Source organism: Silene latifolia, chromosome X (genome assembly GCF_048544455.1).
Source record: "Silene latifolia isolate original U9 population chromosome X, ASM4854445v1, whole genome shotgun sequence".
Lineage (NCBI taxonomy): Eukaryota > Viridiplantae > Streptophyta > Magnoliopsida > Caryophyllales > Caryophyllaceae > Silene > Silene latifolia.
The window spans coordinates 337855283-337870483 of NC_133537.1; the positions used below are offsets into that span (position 1 = coordinate 337855283).

The 15201-nt window shown below is 38.1% G+C and overlaps 2 protein-coding genes across 2 annotated transcripts; both read right to left on the reverse strand.

Annotated features, from left to right (window-relative positions):
- Positions 1–5303: 5303 nt before the first annotated feature.
- LOC141619216 (putative wall-associated receptor kinase-like 16) lies at positions 5304–9733 on the reverse strand. Its single transcript, XM_074436246.1, has 4 exons — positions 7140–9733; positions 6933–7049; positions 5400–6643; positions 5304–5339 (listed from the first exon to the last, which is right to left on the reverse strand). Exons 1-3 carry the CDS (start codon positions 7999–8001, stop codon positions 5475–5477), a joined length of 2148 nt encoding a protein of 715 aa, XP_074292347.1. The 5' UTR covers positions 8002–9733; the 3' UTR covers positions 5304–5339; positions 5400–5474.
- A 1372-nt stretch (positions 9734–11105) lies between these two features.
- Positions 11106–13583, reverse strand: LOC141619215 (wall-associated receptor kinase-like 22). The gene is made up of 2 exons (XM_074436245.1): positions 12626–13583; positions 11106–12536 (listed from the first exon to the last, which is right to left on the reverse strand). The coding sequence occupies exons 1-2, from the start codon at positions 13476–13478 to the stop codon at positions 11215–11217; spliced, it is 2175 nt and encodes a 724-aa protein (XP_074292346.1). The 5' UTR covers positions 13479–13583; the 3' UTR covers positions 11106–11214.
- Positions 13584–15201: the final 1618 nt, after the last annotated feature.

Below are 15201 nucleotides of genomic sequence, written 5' to 3' on the forward strand. Positions count from 1 at the left end.
AAAAAACAAAGTACTTCAAATAAAATTAAGCAATATAACTTATCAAAAATGTATGGGTAGACCATTTTCTAAAATTTAGTAATTTACGAAATCCAAAAAAATACGTAAGTTTTTTTACTTTTAATAATAATTTCCGTCACCACCCGTGCAGTGCACGAGTTTAAAAACTAGTATTGTATACACTGTGGTAAATGCCATGCTATAAAATGACTTAATATATAAAATATACTTTAGAATGTTTTATAAAAATACACTTAAAATACTAGGTATCGCGGAAATTGAATTGGATAACTCCTAAAGCGGCGCCGGACACGAGGTAAAAAATAATGGGAGGAAAAAAAACTGATTCGATACAGCCTCCAGAACAGCTCAAATTGAAGTGTATATATAATACACGGTTATCGGGATTTTATGGTCCAGGAACAAAAATGTCTGTAAATCACAAGAATGGTTCCTCGAGTTAGATAAAGCAGCCACGAAAAAATTGAGGTGTAACAGAGGACATTTCATTGAGCCGGTATGCAATCAATCAGACTTGAGCGGAAATCGGATAGTTGTCAAAAATGGTGTATTACTTGTTATATGGGGCTGAATTGAATAGGATAACTCCTACGAGGTACAAAATACCGGGAGAAAAAAAAACTATGATCCGATACGGCCTCAAATTGAAGTGTATATAATACACGGTTATCCGAATTTGAGAGTCCCGAAATAAAAATGTCTGTAAATCACAGGGATTGTTCCTAGAGTCAGATAAAGCGGCCACAAAAAAATTTGAGGTGTAAGAGAGGACATTTGATGGAGCGTTATGCGATCAACCAGTCTTCGGTGGAAATCAGATAGTTGTCAAAATATGTTTAATACTTGTTATTTGGGGCTGAAATCAAATAGGATAACTCCTGAAGAGACCCTAGACAAGAGGTAAAAAAGACCGGGAGAAAAAAATTATGATCCAATACGGCCTCCCGAACAGCTCAAATTAAAGTCTATAATACACGATTTTAGGAATTTTAGGATCATGGAACAAAAATGTCTGTAATTCACAGAGATGGTTCCTATAGTCAAATAAAGAGACCACTAAAATTTTGAGGTGTAACACAATGGACATTTAAGAGAGCCGGTATGTGATCAACCAATCTTAGGGAGAAATCATATAATTGTAAAAAAAAATGATTTTATACTTATTATATGGGGCTGAAATTGAATAGGATAACTTTTAAAGCTACCCCGGACACGAGATAAAAATACCGGAAAAAAAAATATGATGATCTGATACGGCCTCCAGAACAGCTCAAATTGAAGTGGATAATACACGGTTATCGGGATTTTAAGGTTCCAGAATAAAAATGTCTATAAATCACATGGATGGTTCCTAAAGTCAGATAAAGCGGCCACAAATTTTTTGAGATGTAACACAAGACTTTTGATGGAGCCGCGTTATACGATCAACCAGTCTTGGGTGGAAATAGGATAGTTGTAAAAAATTGTTAATACTTGTTATTTGGTGCTGAAAACAAATAGGATAACTCCTGATGCGACCTGAACGCCTGGTAACAATTACCGGTAGAAAAAAATTATGATCCGATACGGCCTTTTGGGCGGCTCAAATTGAAGTGATACACGGATATCGGGATTTTAGGGTTCCGGAACAAAAATGTCTCTAAATGACGGGGGTTGTTCTAGAGTTAGATAAAGCAGGTATGAAAAAATTGAGATGTATCAGAGGACATTTAAGAGAGATATGGTATGCGATCAACCAGTTATGGGCGGAAATCGGATAGTTATAAAAAATGATTTAATACTTGTTATTTGGGGATGAAATTAAATATGATAACTCATGAAGTGACCCCAGACACGAGGTAAAAGAGACCGGGAGAAAAAAAATTATGATCTGATACGGCCTTCCGAACAACTAAAATTAAAGTGTATAATACATGGTTTTCGGGATTTTAGAGTCCCGGAACAAAAATGTCAATAATTCACTGGGATGATTCCTAGAGTCAGATAAAGCGGCTACTAAAATTTCAAGGTGTAACAGAGGATTTTAAGAGAGCCGGCTATGCGATCAACCAGTGTTGGGCGGAAATCAGATAGTTGTCAAAAATAGTTTAATACTGTTATATGGGGATGAATTTGAGTAGGATAACTCCTAAAACGACCCTGGAGATGAGGTAAAAAATAACGGTTGAAAAATAATTATGATCGGAGACGGCCTCTCAAACAGCTTAAATTGAAGTGTAATACACGGTTATCGGGATTTTAGGGTCACGGAACAAAAATGTCAGTAAATCAGCAGGATGGTTCCTAGAGTCAGACAAAGCGGCCACACAAATCTTGAGGTGTAACAGAGGGTATTTGATGGAGCCGTTATGCGATCAACTTGTCTTGAGTGGAAATCGGATCGATAGTTGTCAAACGTTTTTTAATACTTGTTATCCGGGGCTGAAATCAAATAGAATAACTCATGAAACGACCCCGGACCCGAAGAAAAAATACGGGGAGAAAAAAATTATGTCTGATTAGCCTCCCGATAGTACAAATTAAAGTATATATATATATATTATACACCGTTATAGGGATTTTAGGGTCCCGGAACAAGAATTTCTGTAAATGACAGGCATGTTTCCTAGAGTGAGATAAAGCAGCCACAGAAATATTGAGGTGTAACAGAGGACATTTAATGGAGCCGGTATGCAATCAACCAGTCTTGGGCGGAAATCGGAAAGTTGTCAAAAATGGTTTAATACTTGTTATTTGAGGCTAAATCGAATAGGATAACTCCTGAATTAACCTCAGACACGAGGTAAAAAAGACTGTAAGAAAAAAAGTTATAATCCGATAAGACCTTCAGAAGATCTCAAATTGAAGTGTATAATATATGGTTTTCGGGATTTTAGGGTCCCGGAAATGTCTGTAATTCACAGGGATGGTTCCTAGAGTCAGATAAAGTGGCCACTAAAATTTTGAGGTGTAACAGAGGACATATAATAGGGCCGGTATGTGATCAAACAGTCTTGGGCGGAAATCGCATAGTTGTCAAAAGTGGTCTAATACTTGTTATTTATGGCAGAAATCAAATAGGATAACTTCTGAATCGACTCCGGACACAGGGCAAAAAAGACGGGGAGAATCTAAATTATGATCCGATACAACCTCCTGAACGGCTCAAATTGAAGTGTATAATACACGGTTTTCGGGATGTTAGCGTTTCAGAACAAAAATGTCTGTAAATCACAAGGATGGTTCCTAGAGTCAGATAAAAAGGCGACACAAATCTTGAGGTGTAACAGAGGGCATTTGATGGGGCCGTTATGCGTTTAACCTGTCTTGGGTGGAAATCAAATCGACAGTTGTCAAAAGTTTTTTAATACTTGTTATTTGGGGCTGAAATCAAATAGGATAACTCCTGAAGCGATCCCGAACACGAGTTAAACAATACGGGGAGAAAAAAATTATGATCCGATACGGCTTCCCGAACAACTCATATTAAAGTGTATAATACACGGTTTTCAAGATTTTAGGACCCGGAACAAAAATGTCTTTAAATCAGATGGATGTTTCCTAGATTGAGATAAAGCAGCCACGAAAAAATTGAGGTATAACAGAGGACATTTAATGGAGCCGGTAACCAGTCTTGGGCGGAAATCGGATAGTTTTTAAAAATTGTTTAATACTTGTTATTTGAGGCTAAATCGAATAGAATAACTCCTGAAATAACCCCAGAGACGAGGTAAAAAATCCGGGAGAAAAAAACTTATGATCCGATACGGTCTGCCGAAGAGCTCAAATTGAAATGTATGATACACGGTTTTCGGGATTTTAGCGTCCCGAAACAAAAATGTTTGTAATTCACAGGGATAGTTCCTAGAGTCAGATAAAGCGGTTTGTTTAATACTTGTTGTCAAAAGTTGTCAAAGGTTGTTTAATACTTGTTATTTGAGGCAGAAATCAAATAGGATAACACTTGAAGCGACCCCGGACACAAGGTAAAAAATAACGGGAGAAAAAAAACTGTTCTGATACGGACTCCCGAACAACTCAAATTGAAGTGAATAATACAATCGAGATTTTAGGGTCCCGAAACAAAAATGTTTGTAAGTCACAGGGATGGTTCATAGTGTCAGGCAAAGCGGCCACAAAATTTTAAGGTGTAACAGAGGACTTTTGATGGAGTCGTAATGCGATCAACCAGTTATGGGCGGAAATCAGATAGTTGTCAAAAATGGTTTAATACTTGTTAATTGGGGCTGAAATCGAATAGGATAAATCCTGAAACGACCCCGGACACGAGGTAAAAAAATCAGGAGAAAAAAAGTTATGATCCGATACGGCCTCCCGAACGGCTCAAATTGAAGTGTATAATACACGGTTTTCGAAATTTTAGGGTCTCGGAACAAAAATGTTTGTTAATCACAGGGATGGTTCCTAGAGTTAGATAAATGGACCATGAAAAAATTGAGGTGAAGCAGAGGACATTTAATGGAGCCGGTATGCAATCAACTAGTCTTGGGCGGAAATCGGATAGTTGTCAAAAATGGTTTAATATTTGTTATTTGGGTTGAAATCGAATAAGATAACTTCTAAAATGACCCCGGACACGAGGTAAAAAAGACCGGGAGAATAAAATTAAGATCCGATACGGCTTCACGAACGACTCAAATTGAAGTGTTTCGGTTTTCGGGATTTTAGGATCCCAAAACAGACATGTCCATAATTTATACGGACAGTTTCTCGAATCAGGCAAAGCAGCCCCTAAAATTTTGTGAAACAACAAATGACACATTTGAGGCCAATGATACTTCACAAACAGTCTATGGAAAATCGGATATTCGTAAAAATTGATTTATTAATTCTTATTTGAGCTCAAATCGAATAGTGTAACTCATAAGATGACCCTGGCCACGTGGTTATAAAACCGGTACATAAATAAACATGACCTGATACGGCAAAAAGTCATCGTGAACTCATGAGGTGACCCTGGCCATGCGTATAAATTTTTCAGAGTACTAATATCTACGAGTATGTGTTTTTCCATATTGCGAAAATTCATCGTCCTTCAATATGAGCGTTCAGTATCCTTCCACTCGGACTATAAAAGAATTTCACCTAAAATAACAAAATGCCACCAGATTTCCATTCTAACCTTAGTATTGGAATTAGTTGTCGTTGCTTGATCTTGGTCATTACGCGATAAATGCAGTCATCGACACCCAAATCTTCGCAACAGTTGTGTGAAGCATGGTTTCCCATATTTTCAAGATTTCTGTTTAATGAACAATTTGCTTTAGTTCATCATATTATTAATATTATACAGGCAAAGAATTATATTGGTACATTCACTGATTCACAGTATAAGAGATGAAGAATTATATTGGTACATTCACCATATATATTCACACATAAAAATAACGTTTCAGAATCAACACTCGTACGTGCAGCAAGTCTTAAAACAGGCGGTCTCTGAGCTCAAACAATTATACAGTATCGTCAAGAAGTGAAGAAAACGTGTTTGAGTAAGAAGGTGCAAGTTCTATCTCAGTTACATCTGCATTCATTTGGATCAATTCTGGGAACGTTTGTTGTGTCGAAGAATCTCCATTTTCAGATCTAAGACCCTCAAGGACAGTCGCGACTTGTTTCATTGAAGGTCGTTGTTTTCCACTCATGTTCAAGCATTCTTTGGCGAGGTTGGCGACAGCAAGGAACTCTTCCATTTTGCCTTCCTTCAATATTTGGGCATCCAATATATCCAACACTTGAGAATTCTCCATCAAATGTAAAAACTGAGTCGCCAAACTCCTCCATTCCTTGAATTCATCTGGCGATATGGGCCTTCGACTAGTCAATAGCTCAACAAGAACTACGCCAAAGCTGTAAACATCACTCTTATCCGTGAATTGGTTTGATTGGAAGTACTCGGGATCCAAGTATCCAAATGTGCCTGCCACTTGAGTTGTCAAGTGAGTCTGATCAATCATAATGGTCCTTGAAGTCCCAAAATCGGACACCTTTGCTCGATATTTCTCATCTAGAAGTATATTAGCGGACTTGATATCTCTGTGATAGATCGGAGCAGAGCATGATGAATGAAGGTACGCAATTGCTCCAGCTGATTCTGACGCAATCTGTAAACGCATTGGCCAAGAAATGCGAAAATCTTCACTTGGGTTATGAATATGCTCAGAGAGAGTTCCGTTTGGGATGAACTCGTACACAAGTAATGGTACGTCAGTCTCCAAGCAACATCCGAGTAATTTAACCACATTCCTGTGGTTAATTTGAGATAGGATGACCACCTCGTTTATGAATGGAGCGAGTTGGGTTTCATCGACCTTTTTAGATTTCTTGACAGCTATGATTTTCCCGTCTGTCAGCATCCCTTTGTAGACCGTACCTTGACCTCCTTGGCCGAGTATTCTGTTCTGATTGAAATGGTCAGTGGCTACTTCCAACTCGCTGACAGTGAAAACCTTAGCTTTCTCTACGACACCTTCCGTTGAAGAAACTTGCTGTTGCAACAACAATCCACCATTACGCTTGAAGTTTTGCGCCCTTTGTTTGTTCTCCTTCCTTCTTTTCAATAAACGCCATATCCAATAACCAGCAAAGACTAAAAATAATAATCCAAATCCGACAGTGAGTCCTGCAAAACATCACAGCAAGTTTTAGCAAAGGTATATGGAACAGAGAATTTCACACAAAATTTGTACGAGAAATTCCGTGCACAATCTTCTCTTTGATGAACAGATGTCTGCCAAGTAAGTAAGATACTATGTCGTAACATTTAGGCCGTATTCTTTTGAAATGAAAATTTTGTGACCAGAACTGAACTGAACGAATTGAGAAACTAAACAAAAATAAATGGCCTTTATCGAAAATGAGCTGAAATTAAGTCGAGAAGAATGATTTTAGCATTATTGCTCGAAAATTACCTATAACAACTCCAAGAAGGTGTGCCCTACTCTTGATAGGAGGAAGGCAGGTTACTTGGGTATAATAAACTCCACCTATAAAGCACTGGCCTTTGCAGCGGTCACATTCTGGGACATCTGCAAACAGAGCAAACACAGCTGAAAAAAACAACCTCCAATGAAGTTTAAAACATATTATTATATCCAACGATATTTTAACGAACTTACGTTGGCATCCACTAGGCAGATAAGGATTCCCACCGAAACCTGATGGACATTCACATGTGTAAGTCTGTCCAAAAGGATAACAGTAGGGATTGCCATTTTCGGAAGATGAACCAGAGAGGTATTCGTAATTCCAGTCTAGTAGAACTGGTATTCGAGTACCATTCTGACCAATGGACTCAACAGATTTCTGAATCTCGGGCAACTGAAAGTTACCCGAGTAATCACTATCCAGCAGGTAATTTTTCACGTAATCACCCTGCACCAAGAAGACATAGCTGCAAGTAGTATTGCTATTCCGAGTGAAATTTACGCTGTAAACATTCAAAGGGTACGGGGGATTAGTTAGGCAAACTGATTCCTCGGGGTCCGAAGGCCATATATATCCATCGTTCAAATCACAGACTGAGCCACATTGAGCCACTACTTTGTCTCCGCCATTGGAGAGAGTAGTAGCTGGGCAATGAACGGGGGCAAAAGCGTTGTCAGTGGAGAATGTGTAAGGACTTCCACTGAAGTCGGTACTTGTCCATGTTGAATTTCCGCTGCTGCAGTTAAATGAAAATGGAGAATCCACTAGCACTTCTGTTGGACTCAAGGCTATCTGGAGCACTTGAAGGCCGAATTTGGAGATGGTCGGAGTGGAATTATCGCATGTAATTGAATACCATTCGTTGTAGTAGCAGCTTGGTCCCATACCAAAGGGATATGGAATAGTAACATTCCCGCACTTATCTCGACAACCAGGCTTTGCCAATGATGGCAAAGCTGCAGCATCAACAACTACTACTGATAGCAATATTATGACAGCTGCAAGGCCTGCAACCGGAAGCATCATATGCATGTTTTCGATGTTATTTTGCATTGTATCTGCAGAATCGAAATGAAATTCAACTAAATAATAAAATTTTGAAGAAAAGTATACATTGATGTTAACAGTCAAAACATTACAGCAGAGAAGAGTCAAAACAGTGGGAACTTGCACCTTGATAGGAAGCTTGTTTAGCTAGCAGCGCGAATTTGAAATTAAGTACTCCAAACAAAATTAGTGAGAAGAAAAATGAATACTTTTCTTCGCCTGCGCGGCTGCGCTGCAGGAGAAGTTTCTTCCAGCTTCAAACATAACATGTTGATATATTACCATCAGAAACCAAAAATCTTCAAATTGCAGGAGATCATTCTCTGTAAGGACTCTTGAGAGGTTGTAGGCTCCGCCACACTGGGTCCTTATCCACATAAACCCGGAACTATAATAATCAAACTTCATGAGAGATCAAATGATACAAAATAGAAGCATGAGATGAGACAGCCAATATTGACATGTATTGTTCAGAGACACCAATCGATGACAACCCGAGAATTCTTGCAGCGACTCACAATCAAGCAATTCAAGCACAGGTTCACACATAAACAGCTGACCCATCAATTTGCTCTAGAAGAAAGATCCTAGTGATACTTTTGTAAATGGTAGAAAGACAAACAGGTGTGACAAGGATGGAGAAACGATATCAGCTAGATTAAGTAGATCAATTACTGTTAATTATCTTACGCCGATATTTCACTTTGGTCGCGTGGTCAGACATTTTAAGCGTCCAACACGACACGACACGACACTTTGTCACTTCATTGCAGACAAAAAAATTGAAAATTTTGCGAAAAATAACCTATTCAAACTAAATAGAGGTCTATTCAATTTATTACTACGGTTCCAATGATTTCGATAATTTTGAACTGTTTATATACTTGAACACACGGTCGAAAATTTGTGATGTATATTTATAGTGGAATGTGAACAATAGTGGTGGCCTTAAGGCATATGTATTGAGTTATCGAAATAAAATAGACACCGTCCTAACTCCTAATATATTCACACAGGTCATAACTTAAAACAGAACATTAATCTGTATTTAATCGCACTAGAAAGTAGCAAATTGACAAAATTAGAAAAGAAGACGATTGAAATGTGCTCACTAGGCTGTCCATCCAAATCAATGCGTCTAATTTTATCTATTACCACGAAAATATCTCCCAACTGTGTACCTCTTTATAGTGCAGATTTGCGCTCAGTTAAAATTTCAACTCAATAAAATGCCAGGGTCAAAAAACAAACCGATAGAAACAAATTGGTTCAGATAGCGTATACCATACCAAATAATCACAGAATCGATATTCAGGGTACCCTTGTAAAAGGGAAGGCATAATGCCACTCCGAAATTACTAATGCCACTCATTTTTGTGAGACGGTGAATAATAACATGCCCTTAGACTTAACTTGAACAGAAACATCACTGTCTGTGTCAACAAAAGGAAGAGAGGGCTTAATTGTGACCTGAAAATAAGGATATTCACAGTATAAATTACCATAATTAGCTTGTCCGGTTGGTTCAGGCATTGTATCGAACACTTGGTGCGCGTTTGCCATTTCTTCATTTTTTTGTGTAGTTTTTGCCGCTTGAACCATCTCTAAAATGAGGTCTGGTACATACAGGCATCTTATGAAACAGGCTGTGAGCATAATCCGGCACAATATCGTAAATTATTGGGTCATGAACACCATTTACACCAGCTTTGACCTTGTTAATGTCATTCAATACGCTATTGTCATCACTCATTAGTACCTTGTGAGATCTGGTGTCCCTAGACTCGTAGGACACCCCAAACCTACCAAAAAATTGTACTCCCTCTATTTTATTTTGGGGGTCTTGTTTGGTTAATTGTTGTCCTTTCTATTTTTGTATTGCATTTGATGAGTAATTTTATCTTTTATACTCGATTTGGTTTACTTGTGCTCTTATAATTGGACTCCTTATCTTTTTTTGATTATGTGCCAAAACCAAAAAATAACAATTAACCGACACGAAGGGTGTAGTAGCTTTTGGGTTGTGATGACAGTATGAGAGAGAACCCCGAAGTATTAGTAGTCGGACACCACATCTACAAACTTGCACTCATCTCACGCAAAAAAGAGTAAAATAATCTAAAGAAATAGCCAAATATAGCATAAGTTCAAACGAGAAATAGGAACATACATTGGATATTCGGATGTATTACGGGTACCTTATACTTAGACCTGGCAAATCTGGTCAACGGGTCGGGTTCGGGTCAGGTCATTTCGGGTTTCTAAAATATTCGGGTTAGTCCAGGTTGTTTCGAGTTATTTCGGGTTTACGGGTCTGTTTCGGGTTTGTTGGAAGCGAGTCGCGTCATTTTCGGGTGAATGATTAAGAAAGAAGAAGGCATTTTAAGTCTTTTGGGGCCAAATACGTTAAAGTTCAAAATGCAAACGAGAAATTGAACATACATCGGATGTATTACGGATACCTTATACTTCATTTGTTATTGAGCGCTTATGTGTATTTTTTCTAGAGTTTTTTAAAGTTTATAAGTTATATTTTGATTTTTTGTCGTCAAAACTTAAATTTAACTGAGTTTATATGTAATGTTTATGAGTTATATTTTAATTTTTTAAGTTTAATGTTTAAGTGAATGAGCTAATAAAATTTAGGGTTTTTTTGTCAAACACAACTTTTAAAAAACCTTTTTTTTCCAAACAAAAAAAAGTTTGTGAAACACAACATTTAATAAAAAAAAAAAAATTGTTAAACTCGACATTTTGGCTTGAGCTTGAACTTTTGCAATTGGGTGACTTTCAGTCGATGTTTGAGATAGCAAACGAGATCGGTTTGAGATGTTTTTAGGCTCGTTGGAAAGGTGGGAGTATAAGCTTTCTAGGCGTTATCAATTCGGTGGTGATAGGTGGCCTTATGTGGAGTCTATTGGTGTGTAAAGTAAGGCTGGTCAAGAAGTGAATTGGTGTTTTTCTAATTTGTTTTTACCTCCAATTCACTTCTTGACCAGCGTTACTTTACACACCAATAAAAATAAAATTTTCAGGAGTTCTATAGAACATCAGAACTTATTCATAATATTTGATTCAAAGAAAAAAATTATTCGAATTGATGATACCATATATGGTTATACAGAGTATATTTAATTATAAAAATAAAATTAACGTTTCAGAATCAACGCGCCTACGCGCAGTAATTCCCAAAACAGATGGTCTCTGAGCTCAAAGAACTTACACAGTTTCAAGGAACGAGTAGTCAAGACGTGAAGAAAACGTGCTAGAGATAGAAGGAACCATCTCTATCTCAGTTAAATCAGCATTCATTTGGTTCAATTCTGGGAACGTTGGTTGTGTCGAAGAATCTCCATTTTCGGAACTAAGACCCTCAAGGACAGTTGCGACTTGTTTCATTGTAGGTCGTTGCTTCCCACTCGTGTTCAAGCATTCTTTCGCGAGGTTAGCGACAGTAAGGAACTCCTCCATTTTCCCCTCCTCCACGATTTGGCCATCTAATATATCCAACAATTGAGAATTTTCCATCACACTTAAAAACTCAAAAGACAAACTCCTCCATTCCTTGAATTGATCATCTGGAGATATAGGCCTTCGGCTAGTCAAGAGCTCAACAAGGACTACACCAAAGCTGTAAACATCGCTCTTGTCAGTGAATTGGGTTGAGAAGAAATACTCTGGATCAAAGTATCCAAATGTGCCTGCCACTTGAGTAGTCAGGTGGGTCTGGTCAATCATAATGGTTCTTGAAATCCCAAAATCAGACACCTTTGCTCGATATTTCTCATCTAGTAGTATATTACACGACTTGATATCTCTGTGATAGATAGGGGCAGAGCATGATGAATGTAAGTAAGCAATTGCTCCAGCTGATTCTGACGCAATTTGCAAACGCATTGGCCAAGAAATTCGAAAATTTTCACTTGGGTTATGAATATGTTGAGCGAGAGTTCCGTTTGGGATGAACTCATACACAAGTAAGGGTACATCGGTCTCCAAGCAACATCCGAGTAATTTAACCACATTCCTATGGTTTATTTGAGATAGAATAACCACCTCGTTTATGAAAGGCGTGAGTTGGGCTTTATCGACCTTAGATTTCTTGACAGCTATGATCCTCCCGTCTGCTAACATCCCTCTGTAGACCGTACCTTGACCTCCTTGACCGAGTATTCGGTTCTGATTGAAATGGTTTGTGGCTACTTCTAACTCCTCGACAGTGAACAGCTTAGCTTTTTCTACGACGCCTTCTGTAGAAGAAATTTGTTGTTGCAACAAGAGTCCACCATTAAGCTTGAAATTATGAGCCCTTTGTTTGTTCTCCTTCCTTCTTTTAAATAAACGTCGTAGCCTGTAACCAACAAAAACAAAAAATAATGATCCAATCCCGACAATGAGGCGAATAATTGCTGAAATGATTATAAGACTTCCAACAATTTTTGCCCTCCATAGGGCAAGATCCCCGCATATTATATGGTTATAATCGTCTCCATCTACCCAGCATTCACCTTTGCACCTCCTCCGGTCACATTCTGGGTTATCTGCAAACAGAGGAAACACGGCTGAAAAAACAACTTTCACATAAATTTGAAATGTATTAAATCCGACGAAGAGGGTTCAACAAACTTACATTGGCAGCCATTAGGCAGATAAGGATTCCCACCGAAACCTTGTGCTAACTGACATTCACAGGTGTAATCAGAAGTACCCACATCATAACTATAAATAGCGCAGTTGGGATTCACATTGTCAGAAGATAATTGGTAAACCCAGTTCAGAGCAACTGGTATACGAGTACCATTCCGACCGATGGACCAAACAGATTGAGGCTGGGACAAGTTAAAGTTGTATAAATAAGTACCATCCACCAGGAAGACATAGCTGCAAGTACTGCTATTCCGAGTGAAATTCACGTTGTAAGCATTCAAAGGGTACGGGGGATAAGTTAGGCAAACTGATTCCTCGGTATCCGAAGGCCGCTTATATCCACCATTTAAATCACAGACTGAGCCACATTGAGCCATTAGTTTGTCACCGTTGGAGAAAACAGTAGCTGGGCAATGCACAGGGACAAAAACGTTGTGAGTGGAGAATGTGAAGGGACTTCCGCTCAAGTCGGTACTTGTCCATGTCGAATTTACGCTGCTGCAGTTGAATGAAAATGGATATTCCACTCGCACTTGTTTTCGATCCAAGCGTATATGGAGCACTTGAAGGCCGAATTTGGAGAGGGTCGGAGTGAAATTGTGGCATGTAATAGAATACCAATCATTGTAGTAGCAATTTCGTCCCATACCGAAGGGATATGGAATCGTAACATTTCCGCACTTATCTCGACAGCCAGGCTTTGCCATCATTGGCGGCCAAGTTGCATCAACAACTACTCCTGATAGCAATAGTATAACTGATGCAACTGGAAGCATCATATGCAACCTCACTAACCTACTTCTAGCTATCATGTTTTCGATGTTATTGTTTTGCATTATTGTATCTGCAGAACCAAAATGAGATTCAAGTAATAAATACTAAAATTCAGAAGAAAAGTATTAACCCAAAGTATACATAACGACAGATAAGAATCAAAACAGTGGAAACTTACACATTCATAGGAAGCTTGGTTAGCTAGTAGCACAAATTTAGTACACGCCAAAATAAAGCGGATAATATAGTACTATTATTGACGGTGGACATCAGTGTAAGTATGTGACTCGTGTGTGGCTTACAAAATATGTTGAGAAGCAAAATTAGAGATGAAAAATAAATATGTCGTGTAAGAGGATCCGCGGGTTGCTGTATGTGGGGTTTGGCACTAATTGCTACGGTACATGACTTTCTCCTTAGACGTTGACTTTGACTTTATTTTAGGATGAGTACTTGGTTTAGTTTACGTATTTCATAAGTTTTTTTAATTATATTTCCTAATTGTACCAACATGGATTGACCCTAATGGTAAAGAGTTCACCTTCTAACCATGAAGTCGAACTCCATTGAGTTAAAATATAATAAACACCACTTAAAGCCCTCAAAGAGACCGGTGTCGTGGTCTGCCCTGGCCTTGAAATTGCGGGAATTAACGGTTCAGACACTCTGACACCATGTTGTATTTGAGACTCGCAGCCACGGTCGATATTAAAAATATGAGATATTTAAAGATATTATCAACAACTACAGAGAACAATTTTAAACATTAACAGAATGGCACAAATTACAGCAATATATCGTTGTAATTGACGTCCAAGTAAAAGCAAAGGGAAGACATTTTCCCAAATTCTTTTTACAGAATTTACAAAAGTGAAGAACGAGGAAGAAAAGACTTACCAGAATATTATCATCTCTCTTTTCCTACTCCAGATACTTACTTCATTAACCATGAATTTTTGTGATGCCCTGTCAAACGAGTTTGTCCGGTTGGTTCAGGCATTGTATCGAACACTTGGTGCGCGTCTTTACTTTCTTGTGTAGTTTTTGCCGCTTGAGTCATCTCTAAAATGAAGTCTGGTACATACAGGCACCTTATGAAACAGGCTGTGGGACGTTAATGTCATTCAACAGGCTATTGTCATCACCAATCACTAGGACTTGATAAATTCAGACAATTGTAATTGTTGTGCGTCAATTCTAGTATGGTTGGCGTCCAAAATACACTTGGCAAAATAAATCCGAACCCGAGAAACTGATTTTAAATAGTGGAATTGATAACCGATCAAACACCCGATACGAGAACCTAATAGGATTTTAATATCCTCTCCTACTTGTCGGTGGTTGCTTAAAGCCATATGTTTTTCCAACAGCGAATGGTTATGAAATACTCCGTATCATTTATTTTGCTTTAGATCATTAATATGCTACGGAGTATTAAATTTCAAAATGCGTAAATAAAATTAACTTGTGTTATTAATCCGATTGAATAAGAGATAAAATATGGGTCAAAAATACGTATAATATGGTATGTTCAAGGACACGACATGGTGTAAGAGTATAGTGTCTGAACGGGTCAGCTATGTTGAAATCAATCATGTTGGGTCAATCTTATGGGGTCAGCTGTTCATATGCCTTCTATTTGTCTATCCCTTTATCTCATGAAATTGATTATTATAATTCCGAGTTTATGTCGATAACGACCTAGTGTGGCGGAACCTACAACCTCGAGAGTGATGTCCTGCAATTTGAAGATTTTTGGTTTGTGATGGTAATAATATATTAACA

Excerpts from the sequence above, each read along its gene's own strand:
- LOC141619215 (XM_074436245.1), bottom strand. The coding sequence starts at position 13,478 with ATGCAAAACAATAACATCGAAAACATGATAGCTAGAAGTAGGTTAGTG. Across the intron at positions 12,537-12,625 it reads TCTGCCTAATGGCTGCCAAT|ATAACCCAGAATGTGACCGG; the intron begins GTAAGTTTGTTG and ends CTCTGTTTGCAG.
- LOC141619216 (XM_074436246.1), bottom strand. The coding sequence starts at position 8,001 with ATGCAAAATAACATCGAAAACATGCATATGATGCTTCCGGTTGCAGGC. Across the intron at positions 7,050-7,139 it reads TCTGCCTAGTGGATGCCAAC|ATGTCCCAGAATGTGACCGC; the intron begins GTAAGTTCGTTA and ends CTCTGTTTGCAG. Across the intron at positions 6,644-6,932 it reads CCTTCTTGGAGTTGTTATAG|GACTCACTGTCGGATTTGGA; the intron begins GTAATTTTCGAG and ends GATGTTTTGCAG.